The sequence below is a fragment of the Stegastes partitus genome, unplaced genomic scaffold (genome assembly GCF_000690725.1).
Source record: "Stegastes partitus isolate 25-593 unplaced genomic scaffold, Stegastes_partitus-1.0.2 Scaffold272, whole genome shotgun sequence".
NCBI classification, from domain to species: domain Eukaryota; kingdom Metazoa; phylum Chordata; class Actinopteri; family Pomacentridae; genus Stegastes; species Stegastes partitus.
The window spans coordinates 36,354-55,289 of record NW_007578003.1 but is presented as its reverse complement, the minus strand read 5'-3'; the positions used below and the strand labels follow the sequence as shown (position 1 = coordinate 55,289).

Here is an 18,936-nt window from a genome sequence, read left to right as displayed (position 1 = left end):
TTAATCAAATTGTGTGTTGCTACTTATGTGGATCATAAAATTAAAAAAAAAAAAAAAAAAGGCAGAGTAAATTCCTCTGAGGTAATTACATGTTTGTCTCTTCACAGCTCAATTTCATCTCCCCACTGTTAATGGCACTTATGTTGGACAGCTCTCTGGCTAACAGTAAACACCCTCTCAGGTTTACAGCTTGCAGCAGGCCTCGGACCTGCGAGCTCTCTCTCAGCACGCAACAGTGGAATTGGCCTGTAAACTGCAGGGGAGGGATTTCAGTGTATCAACTGAAAGGCGGTCTTCAGCAGCGTATGGTTTTATTGCTGCTGCTGGTGGTGGTGGTGGTGGTGGTGGGCTGCATGTGAGGGCGGATGGGACACTTGAACCACCTCCAACTGCTCTGACAGAAAAAGGCGTCAAGTCCTGGCATGAAAACCAGTCTCATTTCACCAGCTGCTGGATTCAATGCAGCAGAACGAGGGGGACGAGAGACAGAAACGTGCCCAGTTTCATGCATGTTTGCAGACGCATGCGCAGACATGTATCAACATGCATGCTGTACAGCGACACCTCCACATCTGCGCCTCCGTTCCATGTGGAAGTCCTCCATCAGATCATCAGTCAAATTAAAGTGTTTGCAGAACATGCGAGGACTCACATCTGTCTCTTCAAGCTTTGTTTGCTCCCCACTTGATGCAACATCCTCTCCATTAGCGCTGAATGTTTCTGCTGTTAGCACATACCACATAAAAGCAGCCACTCGAGAGTAACACTGAGATGCATTAAATCAACTTTTTACCCAAAGTTTTTATCTCTAATTTTGTTTTATATAAGGTTTTTAAGCATAATTTCAAAAAGTTATGAGAGAAATCTGCCAAAATGACAACTATTCACATGGAAAGTTCCTGTCATTTTCCCTTTCATGAATTACTTCCTTTTAGATTTGTTCGTAAATTTTATATTTTATGACTATCTGCTGCTTCATGTTGCTGTAACATGGAAGCACTTCCAGCTGCTTATGACAATTAGTTTGAATTTTACATAAACATATTGATTGTGTTATTTTGCAGTTCCTCCCTTCTGACCTGAACCTTTTGCCCGTTTGTTGAGAAACTAAACATTTTTATTAAAATCACTGATGAGCTGAAGCTCATCTTGCCAGACTCAAACTATGTTGATATTTTATGACTTTGGGTATTTATTGTATAAAAAAAATCAAAAACAGGGCTCCTGTCTTATGATGAAAAACAGATTTCTTTCATGATGTCTGTCATGCAAATGTAGTTTTTCTTGAGTTGATCTATTAAACTGTGGACAAAATCTATTTTGCACTTATTTGCATTGCAGAAGCTCCAAACCTGAACTTGTCTTTAATCATCTTTGACCAACTGAAAAAGTCTGCAGAGTTACAAAAGATCAAAATTACTAGATCTGTCTTTTATTTTTTTTTCCCTCTCGTTTTTATTCAACACAACTTTTCCTTTCTCCTATTAATGTTACGAATGTGACGCCTAAACGGTTCTCTAATGGTTTCATCAACGAGCTGACAGTGAAAGTCCTGTGGAGCCCAATAAAGACACGAAGCAGGCGTCATGGATGGGAGCCGAGCCAGATGACGAGAAAGAAAGAAAGAAAGAAAGAGAGTGGAGGGAGTAGTCTGTGTCCAAGCAAACAATAACACAACACTCAGCTGAAATATACGACAATATTAGTCCAACAGCAGGGAGCTCTGCCTTTGACAATAGGCTGTGAGTGACGGGTGGAAGCTGCCTGTACTGTATCAGTGTGAGTGTGTTACAAATAGCAAGGAAAAGCAAAGAAAAACAAGCAAGAAGGCGAACAAAAAGCACAAAAAATAAGATGAAATAGACTCAATAAAGCAACTCTGACACAGAAAATGACAGAAAAAGGCTGAAAATGATTGAAAAAAATCAATGAAGAACGAGACAGAACTGCCCTCAGACTTTCTCCTTGACTCCCAGCCAACACATTTACAATCGAGGAAGTCTCTACTGACTCGCCGCCGCTCCCTCCTCACCCTCCTCCCCTCTCACCTCCCCTCCTCTCCGGCTGGGACCCCTCTTCCTCCCTCCCTCCTGAGAAAGTGGGACTCCCTCTGCCGGCTCTCTCTCTCTCTCTCTCTCACTCTCTCTCTACCATCTGAAGATTTAACACAGAGCAGAGCAGAGCTGACGGCCACAGTCGTGCCCTGGATTGTAACAGAGAAAGAGAAGCAGCCCTCCTGCGGCCCGTAAAGCCCACCACCATGGACGTCAAACTGCTGGCGCTCACGGCTCTGCTGGCCGTGGCCACACATGCACCAACCTCCAACGGTGAGTCCGAGAGAGGAAACTCTGGGGCAAATGTAAATGCTTTAGAGATGTTGCTGAGTTGATCATTTTTGGGGGTTGATTCTGACTGAAAGAAATTTTTGCCAGAAAAGATGCTTTGATGGTCTGGATGCTGGAGCTTCTCACATTTGGATTTTGTAAAGTATTGGCTATATGAGAACTTTTTTTTATGGCTTTTATAAACTTACTGAGAGTCTAAATCCAAATGTGAAGGATGTCCTGGGTTTCGTACATTCTTTGTCTTTGCCAAAGCTTAACTTGTACCATCTTTGTCAGAATTTTAAAGGTTTTGAAAGATGCTGTTTTTGACAAATCCTTTGGTTCTTGAGTCATGAGCTCTGCTTTCCTGCTATTTGGACGGGTTTTCGGAAATTGAAACTGTAGATACTAGACGGTAGACTACACTTCCAAATATTGATTATTGTAGAGCTGCAACTATTTTGGAAATTGATTAATTGTTAAAGTCTTTTTCCAAAGAAGAAGAATAACTACTTTTGCTCTCTTTATGCAAATTTTTCTTTAAATATCTTTGAGTTTTTGATTGTTTTGACTTGTGATTTATTTTCATTTTCAGATTTATCATTAAGAAACTAATTAGGAGGTTAACCTTAAATGAAAATAATCAAGAAACGACCACTGGTAGCACTGATGGCAGAAGTTATAGACTGTAATCTGCAACTTGAATCTACAAAACTTGAGCAGCTTTTTGCAACATATTTATAAAAGCATGAAATACGGTGATTCAGGTATTCATCATATTCAGTATTTCGGGGTAAAATCCTGCATCAAAGCCAGAGTGCCGCCTCTGCAGTGACCCCACATTAGCCTCCCACATGTTAACCTTGGTAGGGAGCAAGACGGGGTGTTGAGTCGCCTGGCCTGCGTTATGCTAAGCTTGTTGTTTCAGCCCCGGTCAGAGCTCTGATTGCATATTAAAGAGTTAGGTCTAAATGTGTGTATTTGTCTTTTCTCTTTGCTTTCTTATAATTAGTTTCTAATTAGGGATAAACAATGCGGTGGTGATAGCAGGGGATGGTCGCTTCTGGCCCTGGTGCTGCATGCTGCATAATGATCCCTTAGTTTGCATGAGAAAAGAGCCTGAATGGGTGTGAATCATTAGGGCCGATATTACTGAGGATTTAGCCATTTGTGGCATGACATTTGGCGTTTCTTTGTACACATGCATATCAATGGGAATATGCTGAACCCCAGAACAAAGGTCTGTTAGTTATACTATCAGGTGCACTTGATTTTGAGTCATTCGGATGTTTATTTGAGCAGAAAAGGGCTAAAACAAAGACTGAGTCGTCGCAATTTGTTTCAAATATGTGATAATTGTCTCATTTCTACATTGCAGCTTCAGTGAAGTGGTTTTTTTCAGTTAAACCCTATTACAATGATTCATTTCATGGCTATCCGGCGGGTTTCTTAAATCTTTTTAAGTTTTACTGCAGTGCGATTCCCTTCATCTTTTCAATGACATTTTTACAACCATCATCGTTTCTTTCAAAACTCTGTAAGCTCAGTTTTTTTTTTCTTTTAAAAAAAAGGGCGGATAAGTGCGAAAGTATTTTGAGTTATTAGTGTGCATCTGTGATCCTCGGGGCCCCCACGAGCCACCATGGAGGCGCGGGGGTGATTTGTAATCATTTTAAGAATGTACTCGAGGTGATTTCCGCAGAGGCTGTTGATGCCGTCTGAGCCGCAGAGTGCTCCTTCATAAAAGAGGCGAATATTGGAAATTGAATGCTGAGGACCCTTCTCCTTTAGAGAGGCCAGCGCTGAATGCTCCGGGAGTGAAAAGCTAAAATTGTGCATGTGTGTGTGTGTGTGTGTGTGTGTGTGTGTGAAAGTGGTCAGAAAGGGCTAATCTCTTTTTAATGAACATGTTGTTCAGAGAAGTAGCAGGTAAACTCGTACATTCCCATGCTTTGTAAGGATTTGTTACACTGGATTGAACATGCTTCTGATCACACCTTAAATGAATTAGAAGCTACTGTGTTTGAATTCGGATTTTGATTTAAGTTGATGTAACTATTTAAATCCTTGTATGAACAAAAATGACCCCTTAATAAGCAGAGAACCAAGATTTTTGGCAGCGCTTCATGTTAGTCTTTTTTTTAATCTTCTACTACTTTTGGATCACAGTTAGTTCCACTTGTCAGGTAAATAGTTTAATCTGTCTTCAGGTTGAACTTCTGCCACATTTTACTGATGTATAGATGAACAGTGCAGCTTCTGAATATGTTTCCGTGTTAAGTGTTTGCTCCTCTGCTCCCAAAAGATTGCTGTTTAGCATAAACTAATATTAAAAGGAGGCTGATGCAGTTTTGTCTGTCTGGACTTTGGATTTCAGAGCCATAAAGTGAACTTTAATGCTTTAAATAGTCTTTAAAGGTCTCATTCTGATCAGTGTTTAAGATATTTGTTAAACAGTAAGACAACCTTAAACAATGCTGTTACATGAGGGACTAATTTGAGCATCTGAATGTTTTACCATACGACCAGTCGGTACTTATTTTCTTTTCATTTCATGTTCTCATTTCCTCATCCCAATGCTGATTTGTCATTTTCCTTGTCGTGTGCTTGCAGCAAAGCCCATCAGTCTGGTTGAGCGGTGCTGGTGTCGTTCCACCCTCAACACGGTTCCTCAGCGCTCCATCAAGGAGCTCAAGTTTCTCCACACACCCAACTGCCCCTTCCAAGTCATGTAAGTAAATGAGTCTAAGGTTACCGGGCTGATTAACGTGAAGAAATGTGTTTCCTGGTGTAACTGTCCGGTGAAGTTTTAATGAGTCTGTCACTCATGTGGCTTGTTTTAGTTGATGCTTTTACATTTTGGTGTATTAAGGTGAATTTTAGTGACTGTGCTGATTGGAAATATCAGGGTGGCTTTTAGAAGGAAAATGAAGCCACTAAAATCTTAGCTGTGCATAAAGATTAAGGGCAGCTTGTCCAAATCACTTAGGGACCCTTCTTTTATTGTGGTCTCATGCATGGTATAAAACAGTTGGTGACTGTAGTTTAAGGCTGATTCTCATCTGCTCCATCCACACACTGTGCTTGTATGAATACGATGCCGCCTCAGCAGTGCATCTAAAGACTGCAGAACATGGTGTTGAAGTGAGCCGCAGTGCTTTTATCTCTTCATCAGCAGCAGCACAAATGTAAGGCGACCATTGTGACAGTAATTCCACCCAGTGGCACTGAACATTTAGGTGACCGCAACAGATCAAGTGGAATTAAGCTGATTAGATCATATCTGATGACTATGCTGTGCTTTTGCGAGTGAGTATGTTGTTCTGAAAGTGATAAGAAGGTAATCAATGCAGAAAATCATTAGAAATATAGTAAACAGTTATGCTTTAAAGGATAAAAATAAAAATAGGATGAAATGACTGGAATAAGCAAGAATACGTTGGCTTTTTCAGTAATTACTGATCTCTACAATATAATAGATTCTATAACACAGTACAACAGCTCCACTGGTTTGAAATCCTCCAAAAAAAATCAGTATTTGATGATATATGCACATGCATGTGTATAGGACACTGACGTATGTAAGATAATTTCATTTTCTGTCATTGATAGCACAGTTTCTCTTCAAATTTCACTTAGAGAAATTCTTGGAAACTGATATAAAATGCTTAGAAAACTTACTCAAATTTGATTTCATTGCATTGCTTTTGTGTGAAAACTAACTGTGGCTTTATTTATACATCAAAAATGAGAAAATGCAGGTAAATTAAATCCATTGTGTGGGGTACGTGTGAGGTATGGTGTTGATATCCTTATTCTTTCCTGAGTGAGAGGGCTCCGTTTAAAACAACACAATCCACTCAGAAAGAGGAAAGCGGTAACAGCCAGAGCTCGAGGGGGCCATTTATGTTTTGCAAAGGAAGCAATAATTAAGGGTCAAAGTGATTACCTTTGTATTTCTGCTGACCCCCTGTGTCCTTCATCCACTTTTTTTTTTTTCCGTAATTTCCCGCCTGAAACTGCAACATTGAGTATAATGTCACTGGTCTGGAACACATTAACTAAAAAGCCTCATTCATTTGTTGGCTATAGAAAAGCAAGACAGCAGAAGCCTCACAGCCAAAAGGCTAAAAGGCTGTGGGGCTTCTGCCAGAAAAGGATGAAGGGACGGAGAGGGGGGGGGGGGGGGGCTGTTGGAAGAGGGTGACCGAATGGCAAAAGGTCAGAGAGGACACACAGCGCTCCGGCCGGGACGCAAACTCTCCCTAACCTCCCTCCAGAAAACCGCCAGAGGAGTCAAGAAGTCATTCGGATGAGGAACGCTTCTCCGATATCTCTATTGAGACAGATGAAAGAAAATCGGTAACACTACACCAGCTTTCCCCCTCCCTTGTGTCCCACCGTGCGTCCTCATCCTCCCCCCCGCCTCACCCATCCCAGCATGCTGTTGGTATTAACTTGCTGTGAAGTAATTACTACCTGCTGCTTGTGGAACTCCGGCCCTCAAATTCCAGCCAAGTCAATTAGGGTTTAGGCTCTCGGTTGGTCACCCAGACAAGCAGACAGATAAACAGGATGAAGGGAGACACATCAAAACAGCGCAGAGCTTCCGAGCGGATGAGCCGGCAACCCTTAATAAAATTTACAAAAAAAGGAAAAAGGGGGGGACATCCCCGGAGGAAAAAGCAAACACAGATCCAGTTACGGAGCTGTTTGGCCTCCTGACTGTTAGCTTTGAGGGATTTGATGCTTAGATTGATGCTCCTGAGCTGATCTTTTAAGCTCAGAAGGGCCATTTGCTCATTCGCTCGTGTGTCTGCAGCTAAACGGGGTGAGGAATAGAGGAGGTGAGGCGTTAGAGGGGTAGCGAGGTTGGAGGGGAATCGGAAAGCAGCGAAGAGGGGAGCAGAGGAATGTGTTTAATTTACAGAGCAGTGCGATGGAGATGGAGGGAGGAGAAAGGGGAGCAGTGAGGCGCTACACCTCCGAGTTGTTAACTCTCTTGCACGACCTTTTGCCACCGAGGTGTGATATCCACATGTTTGGAAGAGGGGGGTGAAAAAAACCTTCCCCCCCTGACAGCAGAACAAATCCTCTCCTAAATATGTGGCTCAAATCTCCATCAACAGGCCAGAAACCACAAGAACACACACACTCTGTCACTGCCGCATCCAGATGAGTCAATACCGTTCATCAGACGAGTGGAGAAAGTATCTCTGATGACACATTTGGAAGCACGTAGAAGGATTTCTGTTTCTGCCGGTTTAAAAAAACTAAACGTCTCCAAAAGAAAAGTCTCCTTTTGTTTGAGGAAATGCTTCAATATGCATCTTAGTGGCAACTAAAGTCAGCATTTTGGTTTCTAATTTTATGAAAGTTGTCAAAATCTAGGAAGAAAATATTTTAAAGATCCACAACTAATGTTAAACTGTAAAAACCTTTTAAAAAATTAGATTTCTGATCATTTCCCCCAATAAAGCTTCATTTAGGTTTGTAAAATCTCTTCCTTAGGATAAAAAATGACACATGAGCTACAGATAAACAACATAAAACAGCTAACAAACCAAAATTAAACAGAAATTCAATGAAAAAGTTCTGATTACCTGTTTTGTGTTTATTTATATCAAAGATTTCATCCTGTAAATAACTTAAAAAATGTCCTAAAATGACTTCAAAGTAACAGTGAATGTGATTTAAAATATATCTACAGAGTTCTTGCACTCAAAAAATGGTTTTACGTGAACAAATCTGTTGATAAACTGAGCTCAAATTCTTTTCCAGCGCCCTAAAAGAGCAGCAGAAAGCGTAATAATTCTAACGGTGTCTGCACTGGTGACTAAAACGCACCTTCTGATGTGAGATTTATCTTGTTTAAGGCGCAGGATTGTTAATCTGCGCCTTTCAAGGGTTTAAAATCACACCTCTTTGATCAAAACACTTTCTCAGACACAAAGTTTACACGAGCCGACGTGTGAAGATGTTCAGTGTTCGGCGCAGCGACAGTTTTACAAACCAAAACGGTCCGGGTGCGACTTGTGATGTGAGTCCTGACCCTCAGCTGTCCCTGAGTGGAAACAGAGGGCTGTGATTTTTCACCGGCCGGCCGCGCGGTGACAGCCTGTTATGAGCGCCGATCCTCTGGCTGTTGAGCTCGGGTGTGTCGTGGGATGTGCTGAGATCTTTCGAGCTTAGCCGAGGTGTTCCTGAGCTCAAGCCGCGTGAGCAATTTCAGATAATATCCCGACATACTGCGCTCATTTCAGCAGCTCCTCCTGATTTATTACACAAGAAACATAAATATTGCTTCATGCTGCGATGTGCAGTAACACAGGAGTTTGGTTTCCATTTTTGGTTAGAAATAAACACTGTTGTCAGGTGAAGCAGCACCTTTGTGATCGCTTTACTCTTGACTCTGAGATGACAGCTTGTTGATTAAGTCCTGATCCTCTGGTTTTAACTGAGATGTGTTGTGGAGATTAACTTGAGCTTTTGTTAAAATGACCATTAATTAAAATTTAGATGAAGATGTACAGGTACATAGCTTCTCCTCAGCTTACTCACCCAAAGACAAATTGTCATCTGGGGATTACATATGTTCCTTATGGGGCCTTTAAGTTTAAAAATTGGGTTGAATAACTACTAATTTCAGACCATTATCCAAATTATGGGCTACTGTGGGTTTTTAATTAATTTCATTTTGTTGCAAGCAGCCATAGTTTTCAGCAATTTATGCATCACAGAGTTGAAACTTGTTTAATCGAGATAAATCTAAGGCATGTTTGGTAGCAGAAACTTTACTGACATTTCTAATTTTGTATTCAAGCACTGTGAAGGGAACATTGCATCTCACCGAATAATAACAAGAATTACACACTTTGCAGCGCCCTTGTTTGCCTTGGACGCACAGCTACAAGCACTGCTCCCCAAGAACAAGGGAATGAATGAACGAACAAACTTGGATGAGCTTCTTTTTTTTTTTTTTTTTTCTCCAAGGATCCACGTTAATTAAAATGCCAGTCACATTTGGTTGAGGTTACTAAGAGGTCTTGTTACAGTTTGGTTGACCACACAGCAAATAAAGTAGATAGAATCTCTGCGCTGTACACCATCACCGGATGTCGAGCTACAAAGGAGGTGAAAATATCTTCCGGTCGTTGTCCTTGAATCTGATTTATTACATGCGAATTTTGGGTTTGATTCAAATACTTTCAGCTTCCTCTTTATCTCTGCTGCTCTTGCTTCATGCAAGTATAAGTGTGGAAATTGTAGAAGAAAATGGAAATCTGTAATAATCTGTGCTAAAAACCTAACATTTTAGCAGTAACACTATCAATTCTTGCGCTTTGACTTTGGTGTTTATCATTTTTACTTTTTTGCTCCCACAGTGCAAAGCTGAAGAGCAACAGAGAGGTTTGCATCAACCCGGAGACCAAGTGGCTGCAGCAGTACTTGAAGAACGCCATTAACAAGTAAGAAAAGCCACTCTGGGAATAACATGAGCATCACTGACAAAGACAGGAATGAAATACGGCGCCCTTCTCCTCTGAGTTTAGAACTTGCGAAGGAGAAATAAACCGTCGCTAGAAAAAAGGGGGCCATCTCTCAGTTTCCTGCTGACATTTACTCTCTGAAATTGTTGACACGGTTGATGTAAGCAGCTGAGTTATTATCTGTGAAATAATTAGCATCAAGTAAGAATAGAGATAAATCTGCCCCTGGTGTGTCCGCTTCCCTCTTTCTCATAATCACGTCTGCGATTTCAGCCAAGAAGCTACAGATGTTCAGAATTTTTACCCTCTCAGCTCACTTGCATTATATTTGACCTTTTTTTTTTTTAACTCCTAAAAAGCATTTTTCACACAATTGTCATCACTAATTGCACATCAGCAAACAGAGCTGTCGTGGTCGGGGAATAAACTGTTATATAATAAGAACTGCTGCAGCTCGTTCAAGTTTTAATGAGCGATGCAGTTAAAACATGTGCCTTCCTCATAAAAAAAAAAAAAAAAGTTCCCGACATGTCTGGTGGTCATTATCGGCAGTCTGCTTCTTAAAACTCCATAAACACCTAAATGTGAAAACAAACAACAATGAAAAATAGGAGGATTTACGACACATTCTTTATTATTTCAACCGAAAACCTGCGTGCACGCTGACATTTTCTAAAAAATGTAGCTTTAAATTGACGTTGTCACTGGAGCTGGCAGGCAGCAGAGCAGCAAACGGGCTGTCAGACACACCAACCGCTGACTTTTCATGTTCTGTCGACTGCATGCGTCTCAGAATGTACTTTCTGCTAAGAGTCGAGTTTTTGTAACACATCATAACTGTCACGCAGAACGTTTCCAGCATGTCAGCAGAGAAGCAGCCATGTTTCAGGCTTTTTTTTAACCCGAGTTTTAAAGGTTAACATGCAGTCCAGCAATGTGAAAATGAACCAAATTGCATGTGTGTTTTGGCAGGAGAAGTGTGTTGAGTGTATTTTACTGGTGCTCAGAATTAGAGGCATTAATGAGAAAGTTTAAAAGCTCCATCTGTTCATACTAAACTTCTGTGTTACAAGAGCAGTGTTAAGAACATGAGAAATGGCCATCAAAATATCTTACGCTATAACAGCATAAAGGCAAACTTTAACTTACCAGAATTTGTATGTGTACGTGTGTTTATGTCCTCTAATATAATTAAAACAAGGCTTCATCTTTAAAACGATGCAAGGAGGGTTTTCTAAGTGTGGCTGCTCTTTGTCAGCGTCACACAGTTTCATGTTCACTTAAAGCTCCACTGAAATCACATTCATATGCTGCAATATTCCCCTTTTAAAACAGTTTGTGGGCCACGAATGATCTGCTAAGACCATCATCCTCCTTCTTTTCACTAGAGCCCCGTTGCACATTCATGTCCTCTAAGAAAAGACGATTCTCAAATGAATAAGCTTTAGATGACGAAACTGGATAACAAAAGACCATATTGTCACATGAATTCCAAATTTACAGCGCAACAGTAACCTTTGTCCTTTTGAAGGCCCTCACCTCCCAACGCCCACTTTGAACGTCTTCAGTCGTTCGGCCTTTTTTTGGTGTGTCAGTCAACGTTTCCAGCCTGGGAACCAGACAAATCTGAGGGCTCATTTTTCATTTGCTCTGGCAGAATGCGTCTGGCCTCCTTCCCGTTCAAACGGAGTTACCCCCGGCGTCGCTCGTGCCGGGCCAATCTCAACTGCTTGTCTAACAGGGGGCGGGTTTTGTACAATGACTGTGCAAACGATTGCCATTGAGGTTTTTTCATAAGCAACTGAGATGACCAATGATGATGTGTTTAGAACCCGCTTTCGTGCCTGTATTGTTTCCATAAAAGAAGAACTAACATCTGCATTTAAAGCCTGTATAGGTTTTCCTGTAAATGTGTACAATTGCATCCAGAGGCCCCTTAGAAACTGCAAGAATAATTCCCAATTGTGCATTTGTATGGCGATGACCAAGTTACAAACTATTTAAACTGAAAGAACTTTAAACTGAATCCAGAAAATAAGATTTCCAACAATATCAGTAATCGATCATTCCACCTCAGTTCAATCCAGTTTTTTTGGAAAGTTCATGCACCAGGCTTACGGCCACACCACTGTGATGACAGCCGATCCTGTCTGGTCGCTAAACGTGGGCGGGCCTGGTTAGTACTTGGGTGAGAGACCTCCTAGGAACACTGAGTGCTGGAAGCTTGTCCAGATCTCACTTGAGGGGCTGCACGGTGGCTCGGTAGTTTGTTCATCCTAAGAGGCTGCCTTTTTCCTGCGATTGGCACCAATAGGAGCTTTAACTGGAAGCGTTATGCAATATTGTTACTGGGCTGAAAGAAAAGTCATGGTTTTCCAACTCATAGTCAAATGATTTTATGAAAAGCGGTGCTAATGTTGCCTATGACTCCAGATTTTACACATGGTCAACTCAGTCGAAAATCAACACTCAAACTGAGGATGGTCAGGCACGGGACATGGGACAACGCTATACCTCCAGCTGAATTAGAGGGAAACTTATACAACTATTTGAAAGAAAATGTCCATTTCATTTTCAAATTGGGCTCAGCTGAAGAATAGAAATGTCATGCTTCTGAAGTGTAGTCTGAATACTAAATATCCCTTTGAATCTCTCTCCAGGGTGAAGAAGTCCCGAAGACGCAACAACAAGAAAAACTAAAACCCAGGAGAAGGCCCGCGTGTCGTCGAGCCTGGTGCTCCCAGGTCGAACCTCTTTACCTCCCTGTCACTGCTATGGATGTATGCAAACACGCTGTATTGTACCCGTCCACGTACCTGGACCTGCTTGCAGAACCAGCACTTCACCGCCAAAACCCATGCCGTTCCGAGCGCCACCACCGATCCCTCTGGGTGTCCGAGCAGCCGCCTCCAACAATCCACGTTAGCGCCAAGTGCAATTACACCTTGGAACGACGGGACGCATGTCGATGTCAGATATGGGTGCTGAGTGACTGTTATGAGAAAGAGAGAAAGTGAATGTATGTGTGTGTTTGAGTGTGGCATACGTGAGCTAACTCTGACTGTGTGCCTGTATATAGTATTTTTCTTGCTTCACACAGCTATAAAGGAACAATTTTAGCTTTCTGTCTCATGCAAGGCTTTGTGCAAAAACCATGTGGTGTCAGATAAACTTTAAATACAAGCTGCTTCCTTGGAGTAAGTACAGTTGGGACTTAGTTGCCAGGTTCTGCCCTGATATGTCTTTTTGTGGTTTGGTAAGCTGAAGGGTTGTTTAATCCAAAACCACCGAAGGAAAAAAATCATCCAAGTCAAACCCACAAAGCAGAGAACATTCCCAAAACAGTGGTTAACAATACCTACAAGTTCTAATAATGTTTTCAAAACACTAACATTTTAGGGATATTTCCAATAATGTTCCAATGAGGTTTAAAATGATCTCAGACAGAATGTTTTGACATTAAGACGATGTTTGGAGGATGCTGTCAGATATGTTCCATGATAGCAACAGAAGAACGTTCTCAAACCAACCATGAAAAAACCTTTTTTAAGATGTTATTAAGGCTTCAGAAGACAGAATGTTGTTTGTTGTTGATGTTGCTGTTGAGAAAGTTCTTCCATAAAAAAAAAAAAACATTATTACATAAGAACAAAGAAAGGGCATTCTCAATGCAAACATTCAGGTGATGTTTCAAGAACATTTTTAGTGCACCTTTAGCGATTTTTTTTTTTTTTTTTAATGAAACTTTTAGCTGAAAACATTATTAGAACTTTGCAGAACTGCCTCAGAACATTTTTAGGACACATTTAATTCTAGCTGGTAAATGATCATGTCCATGAGACTTCTACTCATTATATTCTATGATATTATAGTAATTATACTATACTTAATGTGTATAACGCAAATAACTACTTTGGATGTGGGTTTTCCAGATATAAATGTGAAAGGCTTCTTCCGATCTGAGGTTGAAGTGGCGTCACTCTATGAGGTGAACCATCCACAAGCAGTGACTGAACAGGGCAGACCGCGACACCACGAGTCTGGTGTCGTCTTGGAGCTTGGTGCAGGAACAAAAACTACTAAGAAACAAGCACTGATCTGATGGTGCTATATATTCAGTGCAAGGGGCCAGAGCCATTGACATAACTGTATGTTATTTTATGCAACATTTAAGACGAGACGTTGTGACCTCTATGTCTTAAATGAAACTCTGTAATGTTTTTTACCGGTCAAGCAAACGTTTAAAGGGCTGTAGTTGGAAGTCTTAGGTGAAAAACTTAAAGGAAAGCGGGTTGTTAGTAGATGTGAAGGCTATAGACTGTCAAAAAAAAAACACTTATCAATGCTTTTTTTTAATTGATTGAACATAAACAGAGACCAAATATTTATTCAGTAAAACATGCAACAATAAGTAGCATATAAACCTCAACATTCATGACTTTCTATTATATTTTCTGTTCAGAAACGGAGGCAGTACACCAGTTTACACCTCATCAAAAGAGTTCATCAAAAAACAAAAAAACTATTGCAGTATTTTCATGCCAACACCTGTCCTTGGTAGGAATGAAAAGCTACTAAATTGTGGGGGAGGGGGGGAATAAAAAAAATAAAAAATAGCGGAAAGATGAAAAGGGAATGTTCAAGGTGGCAAAAAGAACGTTTTTGATTATCCATTTTTATATATATTTGAGCCACTTTATTATCAGATGTGTCTTTTAAGTGTATTTTTTTTTATTTTTATATTATGTATAATCTTACTAAATGCTTTTTTAAAATTGCAATGTACAGTAGTAGGCAGTGGCTACTGAATGAAGTGCTAGAAACAGTATTAAACTTCATTTTCTTAAGGATTCATGCAGTATTTCTCATATCTGTAATTATTTGTTTGCAAGTATGCTATCCACAGTATGCAACACATCTTGTGAGATTTTTTTTTTTCTACAACGTGGATAAAATCCTGAGCAAATGATGCATTGTTCTCCCAGTTTGAGGTTTTCTCCTTTTCAGAAGGAGTCAGATGTAGAAAATCTGTAAAAGTCCAACATGTAGAGACGGAAAACAAAAGCCGCTATCATTGTGTTACATGAGTTGGGAAACTATTCAGCCCACCAGTTCTCCCCGTTAAACATTTGATTGAATTTTTTTATACTCAGGTTGATGTATGATGTGTCAACGGAGCCACTGAGCCAAAACAGAACGAAACCTTTCAGTCGAGAGCCGAGCGACCAGCATGTGCTTTCAATCTGGACACTCCCAGCACCCCACAGGCTTTCTTTGCAATTTTACTCAACTGCTGCAGAAATTAGACTTTTTGTTCCCCCCCTAAAATTGTTACAGGAGTCCAAGCAGTTGTGGACATTGTTATAGTCTTTTTTTTGTTTTTTCATTTTATACAGTCTATTTACTGACTGGCTGCTTACTGGTGATGATCTTATCACGTTGGCAGCCAGTGGTGCAATAATCTAATTAATTTCTCCATTAATGCAATAGAAATGATCAACAATCTTAATGTAATTTTGCTAATCTGTGTAAGAACATTGCTGAATAAGCTAAAGGCATTCCATTTTCCAAACAAACTGATATGCAAAGATAAAAAAGAAGTCAGATTTCATTCAGTGTGTGCGCTGATTGCAAAACCGCCATCTTTTCTGTAATTAGTTTATTAACTCTAAAGTCACATCTAGTCAATCTTTTTCATTGATTAATCTGATAGTTACCTCAATAACATATTAAAGAGATTGCATTACCTGCAGTAAAACTATGATAACCTAATGGGAAATATGTTTACCAAGCAGAAGTTAATAAGATCCATGTAATGTAATAAGCGATTAGATCTAATAAATAGAATTTCAGTGCTGTTACGTAGATCTTGCAATGTCAGAGCCGATCTTATTTAACTTTCACTATACAGAGAATATTTAGTATTTTTTTGTGCGTGTGTCATTTAGACCAAATACACATTCAGGTTCACATTTACTTGCTGTTAGCGTGTTCATAAATGAATCCAAGTGTGTTTTAACTTTGGACCCCAAGACAATGTGAAATATCTTCATTTCTTTTGAGGCAGCTTCTGACACATATTCTTCATATACGTAAAATGTATTACTCTCTGTATTTTTGCTGTTTGTAAACCAAGAGACAGTATTTTAGCTTTGATATCCATGCCCATTTTTCAATAAAGTCATATGAGATAAAATGAAGTGATGTCTATCTGTGTCTCGTCCATCAAAAACACTGTTTATTGGTACTGATTGTTGATTTAAAGCAGCATTGTGTGATTTCTGACCAATAGGGGGCCAGGGGAAAAAAATGCCACACAAATTTGCACAAACACCTGAGTAAACTACTGGCTTGTTAAAGTGTCACAGTTGATCTATTAGCAAACAAATGCCAGTTTAAACATCCAGCAGACCTGAAGCCATATAAGCATGACATAAAGTTCACACTTTATGTCTTTGGTTTGTTCGTCCAAAACCTGAGAAAAGCTTCCAGGTCTTTAACTTGTGTTTGACTTTCTTCTATTAGTTTTGGCTTCAGTTTGTCTGTAAGATTGGAGTTCTGCAGAAAAAGGGAACTGCAAAAATATTCTGCCAAAAATGGTGTTACTTGATTACTCCAGATTAGAAGTTAAAAGATGACAAAGGTTTGAGGGTTGGGAGTTTGAAATAATGAGACTTGAAAATCTAATAATGAGCTATAAACTATAGCACAGTTAAAGAAAACACAAGGAAACACAAGAAAAGTAGAAAATGTATTGTAACCAATTTCTCAACATTTGCAAGATTTAGAAAAAATGCTGCAAAGTGAGAAAACGCAACCAAATATGAAAACGTGCAACAAAAAAAGACTACACAACCAAATAGTTGTAGTTTGTGATTCATGAAGATATACTGATTATGGGCTGCAAGGTGGCGCAGTTGGTAGCACTGTTTTCTTGCAGCTCGAAGGTTGCCGGTGAGGACACCTGGGATCTTTCTGTGTGGAGTTTGTATGTGCAGCGTGGGTTCTCTCCGGGTTCTCCGGCTTCCTCCCACACAGTCCAAAAACATGTTGAGGTTAATTGGTGATTCTAAATTGTCCGTAGGTTTGAATGTGAGTGTGCTTGGTTGTCTGTCTCTAAGTGTAGCCCTGTGATAGACTGGTGACCTGTCCAGGGTGTCCCCTGCCTTCGCCCTGAGTCAGCTGGGATAGACTCCAGCCCCCCTGTGACCCTAATGAGGATTAAGCAGTGTACGGATAATGGATGGATGGATATTAATTACTCATCCGCACTGTTGGAAAATTGGTTAAACATAATTGTTTGGTTGTTTAAACTGTCTGATCTCATGGTTCGGTAATTTACATCTCCTCTTAACGCCAGTGTCTCTATCTGGGAGTGTGTTTTTGTAAATGATTATGTTATCTCATTTTAAATCCTGGGCATCTGCTGTCATATTAATGGAGGTCATTTCTTAATTTGCTGTCGTTTTTTTTCTATTTGCATGTGTTTTCTTGAGGAGCTCTCAGGGCCACCATGGCAAAAGTAAAAAAGTGTCGATGCTTCATGGGTTCAACACTTTGAGCGGCCTATTTCACATTTATGCTTTAAACATCCATTTATGCAGCTCTGAAGTGGAAATTGCCCAGCAGAAATGTCTTGGGAAGATGAGAAATTTCTCAATTTTTCAAGAACTGTCACAAGGAGTTACGTACTCGGTTTGACGGTAATAAAATCTGGCGGCACCACGCCTCAGACAGGTGGAGTAAGCTGAACCGCACATCATGCAACCTCTCATTCCACAGAGAAAAACGAAACACTGGAGGCCAGACGTCCTGCTGCTGGTTCACCAAAATAACCCGTTAAAATCGAAAAGCAAAACCAGAACCTCACGCTAACAGTCTTGCATCGCGTCAAAGAACCACTTTGAGGCTCAATGAATAATTCAACAGGACTATCAATTGACATTTTCTGCTTTAGAACCAAAATCTGCTAAACCAGTCTTCTTTTTTCCACTGAAGTACAGCAGAAAGGTCCATGTAATGTCCATTAGCATCATCCCTGTCTGATATTTTAGCACCTGAGGTTCGAGAAGTATCCTTTTGCATTGGTTCATTACTCTACAGCAGCACCAGGGAGCCCGTGTAGCTTTAAATAGCTGTCAGCTCTAATAAAGTGGAACCATGTAGAGCGGATTAATTTCATGGTACAGCTCTCTCCTCTGACCTCTGTGCTGATACATACGAGGAACATGAGACATGGTTTGGACGTGGACCAGGCGGTTTAGAGGGTCAGAGTTGCGTGTTTTGGGCCTTTCGGGCACATTCAGAAACCATTATGGGATTTCCATACAGTGCTTACTCAGCTGAGACCCGGGCACGACGGAGGTGGCTGATGTATGTACCGAATGTTTATTAAGATGTATTTTTACTGACACGTTGCTCTGATCTGGTTCAGCGGAGGAATTTGGAGGGCGGGGAAGAAAAAAAAAACACACGCAAAACTGAACACAAAGAGGCCTCACGTCAGAATGTGAAATATTTTTCATAAAGCTAGATAAAACATCGCGAGCCTGTTGTGGCTAATAAAACGCGTCCAGTGGGTTAATTAGCACCTGAATCAGTCCAACTGAGAACAATAAAAGCACAGATTGATGGAGAGACATATCAACTGATGAAGCAGTGGACTTAATGTTGACACAAAAGTGGACCTCACACACAGTTCAAGGAGACAGCGAAGGATATTTGACGGAGTGTACAAAACATGACGCGTTTTATTATATTACACAGTACAACAGGTCAAATTGTGGGTATCTTCAGTCAGTATAACATTATGTTAACATACAAACTAGAAAAAGGTCTACCGGTGAGACAGGAACTCCTTGACATGTTATTTCCCCCATTAACTGATTCATCAAAGTCAAACTTGAAAGTTTAGAACATTGCAAAAACCAAGATTATTTACATTAACATATCAGAAGACAGTGTTAGAAGTTTATCTCCATAAAAACGTAAATGCATTTAGTAAAGAGTTTTAATCTGGTTTTAATTTTAAACAAAAAGTTACATGAATATAATGAGTACAGTACATGAATTTACAGTTCTGATTCTATGTGCATTAGAAAAAAGTCTATTTGTTAGACATT

The 18,936-nt window shown here is 40.2% G+C and overlaps 1 protein-coding gene across 2 annotated transcripts in view; it reads left to right on the top strand.

Annotated features, from left to right (window-relative positions):
• LOC103357748 (stromal cell-derived factor 1) overlaps positions 1-16,014 on the top strand; it is a 30,408-nt gene extending 14,394 nt beyond the window's left edge. The window contains exons 2-5 of one of the 2 annotated variants that reach the window (XM_008282438.1): positions 2,197-2,327; positions 4,938-5,055; positions 9,710-9,793; positions 12,475-16,014. In XM_008282438.1, the coding sequence (XP_008280660.1) occupies positions 2,261-2,327; positions 4,938-5,055; positions 9,710-9,793; positions 12,475-12,514 (309 nt within the window). In that variant the 5' untranslated portion in view covers positions 2,197-2,260 and the 3' untranslated portion in view covers positions 12,515-16,014. Of the gene's footprint in view, positions 1-2,194; positions 2,328-4,937; positions 5,056-9,709; positions 9,794-12,474 lie in introns of those variants that run through there. The other variant, XM_008282437.1, reaches the window with a different exon arrangement.
• The last annotated feature ends 2,922 nt before the right edge of the window (positions 16,015-18,936 follow it).